The sequence below is a fragment of the Benincasa hispida genome, chromosome 4, assembly GCF_027475165.1.
Source record: "Benincasa hispida cultivar pf3 chromosome 4, pf3_genome.v1.1, whole genome shotgun sequence".
Classification (NCBI taxonomy): Eukaryota; Viridiplantae; Streptophyta; class Magnoliopsida; order Cucurbitales; family Cucurbitaceae; genus Benincasa; species Benincasa hispida.
Window position 1 is genome coordinate 10868373 of NC_143481.1, and position 12707 is coordinate 10881079.

Here is a 12707-nt window from a genome sequence, read left to right on the forward strand (position 1 = left end):
TTAATTATATTAGTGTTCTATAGTCGTAATGAAACATGATCCCACTATGAAATTTATAATCAACAAACAAATCTTATTGGTCCATTTGGTTGATAAGCATATTAATAAATAAAATTTGTATATAGTGTTGATTGATATTGGCCATCTAGAGTAGTGTAAAAATGCGTCTCTCGATTGCCTCAAAGTAATCTTCCACTAGCTCAAATAGCTTTTGTTTCTTCCATACATTCTTTCTGCACTATAGTACTACCAAACTACCTCTTGGTTTATTTCTAGCAGACATTCTGTCACTTGTTTCTGGGAATCCAAGGACATAACTCTCTCTCTCTTAAACCCATAAGATAGTTTAGTAATATTACGTGGTTAATTCAATTACAAGCGCAACATCAATAATCTCAATCGTAATTAGATTACGTTTGCAAAATACCAAAACGTACTAAAAAAGCAATTCAATTACTTTTACAATCGATATATAAAAATAAAAACCAAGTACGAATACACTAAGTTTAGTTATGAATCAATATACATGGCCTTATCAAGTTCCATATCGAGTTGTGTGTACAAGTTGTATTAAACTAAAAAGAACGAGGGAAATTGAAAAAAATATGACATATTTTAAGAGTGAAAAGACTTTTGGGATCAATTTTTAAAAATGAATACTTTTTTGACAAATAGACATGGGAAATGTCCATATTGCCACTTAGTTAAAAAAAAAGCCCTAAAGGTCTAGATTGCCTTCCTCGGTTTGGTTCTTCCCGCTCGAACGCGACTACATCAGACGACGTTGAACATCTTGTAGCTGGACCACGATCGGTTGGTAGGACCATGATTGGACCTTCGGACGGAGGAGCACTACTAGAACAAGTAGTGCCAACGATTGAAGATTTAGACAACAGTAGAGCAAGATCGATGTTAGATGATGTAATTAAATTTATCTTTACCCACTAACTTAATCTTTTGGGTCAATCGGTGATAAAAGATAGTATCATATCAAGTGGTCTAGAGAGATTATGTATCTTCCGCACATTTTACATGTCTAAACGACAAAAGATTATATGTGTACTTGAAATTCATTTTTAGGGGTTTAATTTAAAAAATAAGTCCTTATAAAAAAAAATTAAAATATTTGATATCCACTCAAAATAGCTATTAGTGTAGTTTCAATATTTTTTTTTAAAAAAATATTTAAATAAAAGGCCTTCTAATTCTCTTGATGAAATTAATATTATTAGTGAAGATAGTCGAATACCCTGGTAGACGATCCCTCTTCTAACGTGCGAATGACTATATAACCTTTCGAGTCTAAAGGCGATTTGAAGTTTTGGAGCCAAAATGGCCGGGGCAACGTTGATGAGAAAAATAGGTACGGCTATTAAGGAAGCGGCTACCGGAAGCCGCATCTCTAGCGGATGGTATGATCCGCACATGGCGGCCGCTTCTCGCGCCGTTGCCGAACGAATTCCATTAGCTGATTTTGTTCTTGAAGTCAGAGATGCTAGGGTATGCAAGCTCCTACTATTGTTTACTCCCTCTCATTGCATATTGTTTAATTTCATACTGGCACTCCAAGTGTTCGTTGATATGCCGGTTCATAGTGTGTTCTCGTAGCTTTAGCTTATTTCTCGTTACCTCTTTTGTTTCAAATCTTTTCGGAAACCTGGATTTGTTTATTCCTATATGTGGTAGCTCGGTTCGTCTTCTATAAAATAATCTAGGAACAATGAAGTAAGTTGTAACGAAAATGAAGGATTCCGTTTATTATTCTGAAGGAGGGGAAGGATCACTTGAAATATTTGTTTATTCATATCCGTGTTATTGCTTGTTTTGTTTTGCTTTCAGGTTCCGATGTCATCTGAATATGAAATCATGAAAAATTATCCACCTTCATCGAAAAGAATCATTGTATTGAACAAGGCGGACCTGGCGGATCGATCGCAAACAGAGGTTCGGAACTTCTGTAACTTCCATGATTTTCTGTCATTTTAGCTTGGCTTTTACTGCTGGAGTTACTTTCAAGTCTTTCTGGATTTCGTAGGTCACCAATGTAGCTTATGTGAACTGCTACTGATGTCTATCTCCTAGTTTCTTGATTGAACATAATAATGACAATTTTGTGGGATGTTTAGGGAGGGAATGGATAAGAGCATAAGCTATAAATTGAATATCTGTGGAATGGAATTTATCGTTGGGAACCGGGTTTTTTTTTTCCTCCCATTGTTATGAATTTCACATATCTAAGAGATTTTCCTCTTTTGTTTTAAGTTGGATCCCCGGTCACCTTACTTGACCTTGCTATTATATTTGGATAGAAATGCTTATGTGTTTCTTATCAAAAGAAAGAAGTACATTACAGTATGAAAGAGGATCTTTACTTAGCCATCATTTATGATGTAATTTATTGTTTTGCAATTTAAATCATATTCAAAATGATTTATTGGTCTCTATCTATTGTTTCACATGTTTATACTTCACTCTCTTAATAGGTCTGGACTCGGTATTTTGAAGACCACAACTGCATCTCTTATGGCGTTAATTCCCACAATAAAGAGAATATTAGGGAGGTAAAGAACTAAGATGTAATCTTTTTGTGTTCCTTATGCTATCTTGTTTGAGCTATTTATTTTCTTTTTTCTTTCTGGCTTAGAAATGCTGGTGGTAGTAATTGTGAGATGTTTTAGAAATATATGCGTTTTTTTTCCCTAACATTGTTTTTCATGCAAAACTAAAGGCCAACTAAATGTAATTTAAAAATCCCACTTTGCAATTGATACTTTCTCTCCGTGGGTGTGGGACAATCCAATAGTTGTTTAATCTTTTGAGCTGGCCTTATTTATTTTTGTCTAATAGTGATTTCCAAATTACGATGGTTCAGTTCTTGAATTTTCTTCAAGCTAGAGTTAGAGAATTGAAGAAGAGCGGTCATTCCAGCCATGCCACCACGATGATGCTGGTTGGAATTCCAAATGTTGGTAAGTCGGCCCTTGCCAACTCTCTGCATCAAATTGGAAGAATTAGTGCTGCAGGTACATGTCTTAAAATGCACCGACTTTGAGTTTTCTTGAGCAGTTGATCCTGGAATTGTTTGGATGAATTATGATTGTTATTTATCTAATTTCAAAGATTTTCTATTTGTGACATTTTGAAGAACTGCTCACCTCACAGAGAAAGGGAAGTTGAAGCATACTATAGTGAGTTCACAGCCTGGTGAGACAAAAAATATCAGCAGCTTGAAGGTATGTCACTTGTCTCCTCGACATTGTAGTAGGTGGTGAAGTCTTCTTACTATCTTAGAGTTACTGACTCAGCTGTTTAGGTGTTTATTCAAATTTTTATATTAGCATATTTCGGGGTAAACAAGGCTTAAAAAGGGCTGGCTACTTTAGTTTGATTTTCTAATTGTGGGTAGCCAAGAAAAGATCTCAGATCGAACTATTGTCATGAATATCATCTATCCCTCCCTTGTACTAGCAAAGATAATGTGTACTTTTGTTTTGTATAAGATTTTTGAAATTTCTTCTTAAGTTGCTTTGAATTACAGATAGCTAGTCATCCCAATATTTATGTATTAGACACCCCAGGCATTTTTCCTCCCAAGATTCACAACATCGAGGTCTGTTCCAAGCTTGCTTTAACAGGTATAAATTATGTAGCAAATTCACCCATCTTGAAAGATACTGAAACATGCATACCAAATAATAAACATATTCGCGTTTTTTTCCCCTTAAATCTGGTGCAACATTTGTGCTAGTTCAGGGACTCTGGAGATGATTGAGATTCTTGAAACTGTTAACTTTTTTTTGTTTTGCCTCCAAACTGTAGGGGCAATTAGAGACATTTTAGTTGGGGAACATGTAATTGTGCAGTACCTTTTAACTATTGTCAACTCAAGTGATAAATATAAGAAGTGGGCAAATTTGTCTGCCACGGACAGCTCGTTGGAATGTTCAAACTCAAATTTAGAGAAACAGAAAAGGAGATATCCTTCTGATCACACGCAGGTACAAGGCATTATGTGGTTCTCTTTTACATCTAAAAGCATTGTATGTAAATTATTCTTCTTTTCATTCGTCTGACCACACAGTTTGAAGGCATTATATGGTTCTCTTTCTTCATCTAAAATCATTATGCATGTATACTGAACCTAATTCATGCATGGTTATTTGGAAACTATAGTCTTTGTAGATGTCTTTAGTTTTCACATTTTCTCCATCTATTATTAAGAGAGAACATGTGGTTGGTTCATTTACTAACTTAGTCTATTAATTTTTAATTTTTGAGGTAACCTGTCACATCAGTGATATGCTTATTATCTATAATAGAAGTAACAGGTTAGTTAAAAAGTTTCTAGTTCCTTGCCAACGCAAGATTGGTACAAGCCTAAATTTCCCAATTTACCATGGGATGTAAAACTCCCGATGGGATAAATAGCCTGACAGTATTATTAAGAACATACTACGGAACTGCTTGGATTGACTTTCCAAGTATTAGAAACATTTTTATTATTTAAGTACTTGAAAAGTCAATCTAAACAAATCCGACATTATTTGATTGAAGTGTTGTTAGTAAAATGCCAGTTGGGTGAAATGAAATAATTGGGTGTGGATGCAGGACATTATTGTAAATGGAGTTCGTAGAATTCTCTTCGAGACTATATCATCTTTTGATGGTAATTTGGAGGATGAAAAGGACATGGGAATTCTTATTGAGACACAATTGCATGCTCTGCACAAAGCTTTGCACGTTCCTATGGATCTTTGCAATGACGCTTCTATCAAGGTTGCTTCTAAACTTTTGAATCTTTATCGTACTGGGAGGCTGGGCTGTTACACACTTGATTCATTGCCACCTGTTAAAACTTAGTGAGCAACAATCTTGTAAAATTATCAACTGTCAAGCCGTTATAACTTTGACTAAAAGTTAGCGTCTCAATTCTCTAATCTCATGTATTTTTAACCTTTTTTTCCTTTTGTCCACGTGGAGAATGTTAGAAGGTAGTCTTTATAGTTTGATAAAATCATCATAAATAGTCTATACGATTCAAACTATAGAGACTATTTTATGAGATTTTATCAAACCTTAAGGAATGACTAAATTCTAATTTTTAATTTCATAGGGACTAAATTTCAACTTTCTCCAAACTATAGAGGTCAAATTTATAATTAATCCTTTTTTTTAAAAAAAATTTAAATCCTTAAATTTTATATAAAAGATTTTATTACTATAATTATCCATAGTTACTATACTAAATTTAATTAAAGAATGATGTGAAGTTCTTAAAAGTGGGATGAAAAATGTGAACTCAACATATAAAGAAAATTAGTTAGGTATTTTATCAATTGCGTCATGCTTAACTGGCAAAATTATTTTATTTGAATGCCAATCATCTCCACACTAAAAAATTGCAAGTCATCTGATTTTTTTTTTTTAACGATCAAGTCATCTTTGCATTAAATAATTCAGTTATTCCTTGGTCGAAAGTATAATAATAACTCAATTAGACATTATTCGGTTTGCAAAGGGCGGTATAAGAAAATTTGGAGCCTCTTTCCTACGATCAATTGATGGAAATTATTGATTGTCAAAAAAAAAAAGAAGAAGAAGAAGAAGAAGAAGAAGAAGATGAAGAAATAAATTGTGGCGTGAAAGGAGGAAGAGAAGAGAGAAACAAACGAACAAAGAAATCAACTACCAATTTGTCAAGATAAATGTCTTACGTTTGAGAATATGAACCCTTTTTCATTAATAAATCTTTTTCATAACAAGGCTTTCAATTAACCTCTTATAAATTTGTTCATGAAGTTCTCAGTTCCCTCTCGACTTTTCTCTCATTTGGTTTCTTCAACGTTGGAATGTGATTCAAGCTACCCTTCAAATCTTTTATATTTTACTGCCAAAGTACGTGGAGTCTTTAATTTCCAACAAGTCATGGCACTATTTTTGTTTTCGTTTGAAATGATGAGAGTATAATTGAAGCTCATATTAAATTCAAGGGCATAATTGAAATCTACCACTATTTCACAAAATCGTTCCTAAGTATTTCATTTTAATGAAAAAGATGAAAGAAATGATTCTTTTGAAGCAAATTTAAATTCAAAAATAAAAGTAAAACTTTTAAGATTTCAAGAATATTTGGTAGACTTTAGCCTTGAAAATCTAACATCTTGTTAAGCATAAATTCTCCAGTGCCATCTATTCAAAAACGTACTTTATAAAAAGTTGCAAGTTTCAACTACAAATCCTCTAACACAAAAGTGACCTTTACTAGAGATAAATGTGGATGCAACATTGTTGTTGGTGGTGAGTTGCATAGGCAAACTTGGTTGTCTAGTTCATGCTTACGAGGATCAAGCAATTTTGGGAGGTTATAAGTTCTTCCAAAGGTGTGGGAGTGTCGGTTTTCTAGGAGTGAAAGTGTTGTTAGGGGGTCTTGTCCGATTGAGCATAGGTGGCCTGGTAATAACTCTCATATTGAAGTGAAATTTGATACATTGAAAGTTATTAAGCTTTTGAATAGGACTTTTTTTTTCTTTTTTTTTTTTTTCAGAGATTAGGATCTTATAGAGGACATTATCTTTTGTTGGAAACGTTGTAATATTGTTCATTTTGTCACATTCCTCGATAGTAAATAAATATGCTCATGTCATCATTTGGCCTCTCAAAGATTCTCTTTGATTTGAAAGTATGTTCTTTTCTTCAAATTGTGTTCTTTCCTCGTTTAAGGGTTTTGGATTTGGTGGTTGTGTTGTGTGGTCAATTTGCCTTAATTTAAAAAATAATGTAAGGAGGAAAAAAAGAACAATCCTCTATTTTCTTTGAAGTGTATAAACAGATGAAGGATGACAAAAGAAAGTATAATAATAAAAGTGGGGTGGCTTGTAATATGAAGGGAAAGCGTTTGATTGAGTAGGAGTGGATTGGTAATAACTTTTGTGTTGAAGTGAAATCTGATGCATTGAACGTTGTCAAACTCTTGCATAGAAAAGACACTTCTTTTTATTCAAATTAGGATCCTTATTGAGGACATTTTTTTCTTTTTTTTTTTGTTAAAAACGTTGTAATATTGTTCATTTTTGTAAGATCTTTCAAGAGGAGAACAAATATCTTCGTGTCATCCTTACTTTGCTCTCCTCTCAAAGATATTCTATTATCTGAAAATATACCAACATTTTTTTTCAGACAATGGGTGTGATGGTTGTGTTGTGTGTTCTGTTTGCCTCTTTTTTTTTTTTTTTTTTTTTTTTTTGTTTAAACCTTTATTTTCTTGGAAATGTATAAAAAGATCAAGAATGACAAAAGAAAGTATAATAATAAAAATGGGGTGATTTAAAATATGAAGTGAAATGTAAACCATCTATTTTTGTCACAATTGTTTCTTCAAATGGCATCAAAGTGAAGTGTGAAGGGTTTGAAAGTGATGCTCCATCACGTGAAGTGTCAGCGGGACTTAGCAATTGCAATTTGCAACCACCTTCCTATGGCCCTATGATGGACAGCGCTGATTGCTAGGGCTCTTTGGGCCACCTCCAAATCATTATAATGGTAGATTTTCAGTACAAACATAAATTCTCCCTCAATAATGTTTTCCCAATAATGGTCCGATTTTCCAAAAGCTTCAATCGCCATTGTGTAAATTGTAATTCAAACAAATTTGGGGAAGATACTGCGCCGATCATCGACAGCCAATGTTCAAAACTAATGGGTTTGTGGGGTTCTCTGTTTCCATCAAAGCTGTAAAGATTCTGAATTACAAAGTGCTGGACGGAAGCTCGTTTTGCAGAATGGACGCATAGCGACAATTTCAGATCTCAGACCCACTTCTCTTGGTTTCTCTCTTTCTCTTTCTCTCGCCTCTTTCAGCCCAAACCATTTGGTGGGCATTAATAAATGAACTTCGTTTGTTTCCGAAATGTTGATAAAGTTGAATGTGTATCGCCATTCGCCACAGGGGAGCTCTGTTTGAAGCGGAGGAGAAAAGAGGGTTAAATTTGAATCGCCATTTTCGGCCGTGATTAGTTTGTTTCACTGTTTGTGCATCGATTAGCGTGTTTGACGTCTGGAAACAAAAAGTAGTAGGAAAAGGAAGGAAGTTCAGAGATCAGTCAAAAAGTGATTAGCAACCATAATCTAAGCATACGCCAGGTATTTGTTTAAATGCCTCAATGACTTTTTTTTTGCCCTCTTTCTTTTTTACTTGATTCTCGTTCTTTTCTTAATGCTGTACAGGGATTACTCATAACGCCCATTCGATTCAAGCTGACAGGTGGAAATATCACGTGCTGTTCATTCCATCACCCTCTGGCTGGTGTTGGTTGCTCCACTGTATGGAAGGCACTATGAATTAAATTAATAGGTGAGAGACTGTTACCGCTTTTTTAAGTATTTTGTGAAAGCCTGATCTATATTTTAGGATAAATATCATAAATGAGTTTAGATGTTTGGTAACATTATCATTTTCCCAAATCAAAACTAAGAATTAAGTTCTTTTTTATTTTTTTGTCAGATAGCATCAATCGAGGTCTTTGCTGCTGAATGTATGTAGAGAATAAATTTACAGTTTCTGCCATCTGGGATACTTTAATAAATTATAAAGCCACGACCTTTTTAATCAAAAGAATAAAGAAAAATCAAACCTCAAACCGATGGAGAGAGAGTAAACTGAGGGAATCCATAGGCATCTGCGACTCTCTGCCCCCACAGGCAGAGGTACAAAGCCCATTCCAACATAGACAAAGGACCTTTTTGCACTAATAATGTCATCATACACAAAAAAAGAGAGAAGAATAGGAAAAGCCCATGTCAAGGTAGCATATGACTCAGATCTCAGACTCGGAAACCATCTCAAATGCTTTGCACTGGATGTGCTTGAATGAAGAAGGATCAATTGCTTCAGGCCCAGAATCGAAAGAAATAGACTGGGGAAAGAGTGGGAGTTTTCACGTTGGTGGGTTTCCATTTCAAAATCACGTTTAGATCCTGAGTTTTTGTATTCTTCTGAAGGAAAAGTCCAAAAATATGCACTGGTCTTCTTGCTCGTGTCGCCCATTTCATCTTCTTGTTTCCTGCATTTATTGTTTTGTTCTTCTTTGTCATTAATCAGACATTACTGTTTGCCCCTAATTTTGTGTTACTGAGCTTCTATTCCTTCATCGTCTTCCCACTATTTCATTGCAGAATTTGTACACGCCGTTCCCTATACTGTAAAAGTAAAACGAAGGTCCTCTTTTCCAGTTTACTTAACTCGAAACTCGAACCCCAGAGTTCAAATACCACAATACAGTATCCTTCTTGCCCAACATTTGTGTTTCTAAGTCTATTACTCTGTACTATCGCTTGAATTCGTTCATGTATGAACTCGAACCATTCATAGATATTATTTTTTGACTTCATTCCAGCACAAACTGACGGGGGAAGAATAATAACCTGAGAAAGACCATCAAAGTTCTCAATCTATTTTGGAAAAGATGCTGTGCGCTTGTTCAGGAGAGCAATTCAAGTTCGAAGAGCCACCGCAGTCTCCAGAGTCACTTGCGACGAGAGATTTCTCGGCCAGTTGCCTTTCCTCGAGAACTGGAGACTGGGATTTAAAATTTGAAGACTCTCAAGTAGATGAAGTTGAATCCACTTTAAGAGAAGCCCTCTCATTAAACTACGAGGTACGTTCATTTATCTTTTCAAATCTCCTCGACCAAATAAGCTCATTTTTTCTTGATTTTCTGGCTTCATCTCATCATCTTATAAGATACGATTCTATCCACTTTCTAATTAGGAAGCCAGAGCTTTGCTGGGGAGGCTGGAATACCAAAGAGGAAATTTTGATGCTGCCCTACAGGTATTTCAAGGTATAGACATTAGATCTTTAACACCAAGAATGGTTAAGGCAATTACTGAAAAGACAAGGGAGGAAAAGCCTCGTCCTAAAGGTGAAAGTGCCCCCCCTAGTGGGGTAATGTCCATGCATTCTGTTAGCCTACTACTTGAAGCAATTTTACTCAAGGCAAAATCACTGGAGGAACTTGGCAGATATATAGGTTAGTTGCTCTTGTTCGTTTTTCTAACTATAGATTTATATGATATTTTGAAGACAATATTCTGTAACAGCGTTATGTTATTGTCATGATTGGTTAGCAAGATGAACAATGCAAATAGATACTAGAGTTTCTCTTATTTCAGTTTGACTGTGCTATTGATCATAATTCTTCTTGTTCATCAGAGTCAGCAAAAGAGTGCAGGATAATCCTTGATACAGTGGAATCAGCTCTGCCTAATGGAATGCCCGAAAACATTGGTGAAGACTGCAAATTGCAGGAAATGTTTCACAAAGCTTTGGAATTACTACCTACTTTGTGGATTAAGGGAGGGTATCTGGATGAGGCCATAAACGCCTATCGCCGTGTCCTTGTTAAACCATGGAATCTTGATCCAAACAAGTTGGCTGCCATACAGAAAGAATTGGCCGGGACATTACTCTATGGAGGTGTTGAAGCAAGCCTTCCCCTTAAGTTTCATGTATTTGGCCCAAGAACGCCTAAAAACAATGTAGAAGAAGCAATCCTTCTGTTGCTAATACTCATGAGGAAAGTGGTGATGCAAGAAATAAACTGGGATCCTGAGATTATGAATCATCTGACTTATGCACTTTCTATCTCAAGACAATTTGAATTACTCGCTGAGCATGTTGAGCTGATCCTTCCTGGAATTTATAGTCGAGCTGAGAGGTGGTACTTTCTTGCTCTATGTTATAATGCTGCAGGACAGAATGAAGCAGCTTTGAACCTTCTAATGAAAGTTTGCGGTTCCTCTGAAGTAAAGCACAAGCCCAATTTTCATTCTTTTTTGTTGCTTGCAAAATTGTGTTCAGAGGATATGAAATATGCACGTGATGGAATTAAATTTTCTCATAGAATGATCGATATGGCCAGTGAACAAGGTAAGCATTTCAATCCTGAAGCCCACAAATTTTTAGGTGTTTGCTATGGGAATGCAGCTAGAGCGTCTGTGTCAGACTCTGAAAGAACTCTTTTCCAAAAAGAATCATTGAACTCCTTACAAGTTTCTTCTCTCGATAGGAGTCATGATCCAGAAGTAATGTTCAACATTAGCTTGGAAAATGCTGTGCAGAGAAATCTTGATGTTGCATTCTACAGTGCAATGGCGTACTCAAATATGGTGGCTGATGGCTCTGGAAGAGGTTGGAAGCTTTTGACCCTCATACTTTCAGCTGAGAAGCGACTCAAGGATGCTGAAACCATAGTTGATTTTGCTTTGGATGAAGCCGAGAGGATGGATCAATTGGATTTTCTTCGATTGAAAGCTGTCCTTAAAATTGCTCAGGAACAGCCAAAGCAAGCAATAGAAACCTACAGAATCTTGCTAGCACTAATTCAAGCACGAGATGAACTTCAGCTTCAGGCTAAGAACTTTGACCAATCCAAAGACTTGGAACTGGAGGTTTTTACCAACTCTAAATTGTTTCTATATTATGCTTGTTTTTTACTCCGTGATACAGATAGGCATGCCCTGATAATCTTTCCTTTGACCCTTTTCCACATCAAGAAGAGATCAACAGCTTCTAAAATCTCTCTTTTGCAGGCAATGGCAGAACGTAACTTGGAACGGGCAGTCTGGCAGGATTTGGCTGCCATATACTCAAAACTTGCTTCCTGGGCAGATGCAGAAATCTGTCTGAACAAAGCCAAGTCATTAGATGTTCATTGCCCCAGAGGTTGGCATACAACAGGTAGAACTATTTTTTAATCATCCTAATTGTATCTTTTGTAATAAAATAGTTGGCAAGGTTGCTAAGGCAAATATTCATGTCCATATATATAATATAGTAGATATTCACTTGAGTTGAACTCGACTGAAATCATTGCAGGCAAGTATTTTGAAGCTCGATCATTACACAAGGAAGCCCTTGTTTCATTCTCTGTTTCTCTGTCGATCAATCCTGATTATATTCCGAGTATCATCTCAACAGCAGAAGTATTGATGAAATGCGGTAACCAATCACTTCCAATTGCACGTAGCTTGTTGATGAATGCTGTAAGATTGGATCCTACAAGCCATGAAGCATGGTTCAACCTTGGAGTGCTTTCCAAAATGGAAGGTCTGTTGCTACAAGCTGCAGACTTTTTTCAAGCTGCACATGAACTCCAACTATCTGCTCCTCTTCAGAGTTTCGTCTAAAAGAATATTCGTTGGTCACCTTTGGAGCTTGGTAAGTTTAGCAGATATGGAAGTTCAAGTATTGCCTTGGTTGTGCCACCAGCATATTCCCATCAATCTTCTTTCCTTCTGCATTCTTTTCCTTGACCACTCATTATCTGTTCAAAGCTGAAGGAATGTTGGACCAACACTTACCAAGATTTTAGGGTAGTCATATGGTTCCAAATTCTCCAAATTCTAATCAACTGATTTTGTGTAGCGAATCAAGGATTTAGTAGAGTATTAAGTAAATAGCATTTTTCTTTTCTTTTCTTTTCTTTTTTTTGCTGTATTTTTCTTTGTTCCTCGCTTCAATATAAGGATAGACTTCATTCATGGCCAGAAAAGATAATCAAAATAAGCAAACATGAAAATGCATATTATTTTAGAGGCGCAAAACAAAAATAAAATAAAATAACAACTGCAATACCCTAATAAATTTAAGAGTGTCAAATTTCGTAAGGGGTTGAGTCGGCAAAAAATATGGGGTGAAATGTTTTAAA

The 12707-nt window shown here is 35.6% G+C and overlaps 2 protein-coding genes across 13 annotated transcripts; both read left to right on the forward strand.

Annotated features, from left to right (window-relative positions):
• The first annotated feature begins 1212 nt into the window (after nt 1–1212).
• On the forward strand, nt 1213–4959 carry LOC120075238 (P-loop containing nucleoside triphosphate hydrolases superfamily protein). Its single transcript, XM_039028449.2, has 8 exons — nt 1213–1500; nt 1840–1944; nt 2484–2561; nt 2873–3023; nt 3163–3233; nt 3539–3635; nt 3820–3998; nt 4609–4959. Exons 1-8 carry the CDS (start codon nt 1333–1335, stop codon nt 4858–4860), a joined length of 1101 nt encoding a protein of 366 aa, XP_038884377.1. The 5' UTR covers nt 1213–1332; the 3' UTR covers nt 4861–4959.
• Nucleotides 4960–7304: 2345 nt separating this feature from the next.
• Nucleotides 7305–12472, forward strand: NPGR1 (no pollen germination related 1). Of its 12 annotated transcripts, XM_039029175.2 has the most exons (10): nt 7422–7823; nt 7946–8139; nt 8224–8350; nt 8501–8941; nt 9172–9276; nt 9393–9653; nt 9767–10028; nt 10211–11448; nt 11590–11737; nt 11876–12472. In XM_039029175.2, exons 6-10 carry the CDS (start codon nt 9462–9464, stop codon nt 12184–12186), a joined length of 2151 nt encoding a protein of 716 aa, XP_038885103.2. In that variant the 5' UTR covers nt 7422–7823; nt 7946–8139; nt 8224–8350; nt 8501–8941; nt 9172–9276; nt 9393–9461; the 3' UTR covers nt 12187–12472. The 12 variants fall into 12 exon arrangements, with proteins under 12 accessions (XP_038885104.2, XP_038885102.2, XP_038885113.2 ...); XM_039029174.2 differs by lacking the exon at nt 9172–9276 and having other exon boundaries at nt 7337–7823; XM_039029178.2 differs by lacking the exon at nt 9172–9276 and having other exon boundaries at nt 7408–7823; nt 8501–8531.
• Nucleotides 12473–12707: the final 235 nt, after the last annotated feature.

Excerpts from the sequence above, each read along its gene's own strand:
- LOC120075238 (XM_039028449.2), top strand. The coding sequence starts at position 1,333 with ATGGCCGGGGCAACGTTGATGAGAAAAATAGGTACGGCTATTAAGGAA. Across the intron at positions 2,562-2,872 it reads ATAAAGAGAATATTAGGGAG|TTCTTGAATTTTCTTCAAGC; the intron begins GTAAAGAACTAA and ends ACGATGGTTCAG. Across the intron at positions 3,234-3,538 it reads AAAATATCAGCAGCTTGAAG|ATAGCTAGTCATCCCAATAT; the intron begins GTATGTCACTTG and ends TTTGAATTACAG.
- NPGR1 (XM_039029176.2), top strand. The coding sequence starts at position 9,462 with ATGCTGTGCGCTTGTTCAGGAGAGCAATTCAAGTTCGAAGAGCCACCG. Across the intron at positions 10,029-10,210 it reads GGAACTTGGCAGATATATAG|AGTCAGCAAAAGAGTGCAGG; the intron begins GTTAGTTGCTCT and ends CTTGTTCATCAG. Across the intron at positions 11,738-11,875 it reads CAGAGGTTGGCATACAACAG|GCAAGTATTTTGAAGCTCGA; the intron begins GTAGAACTATTT and ends AAATCATTGCAG.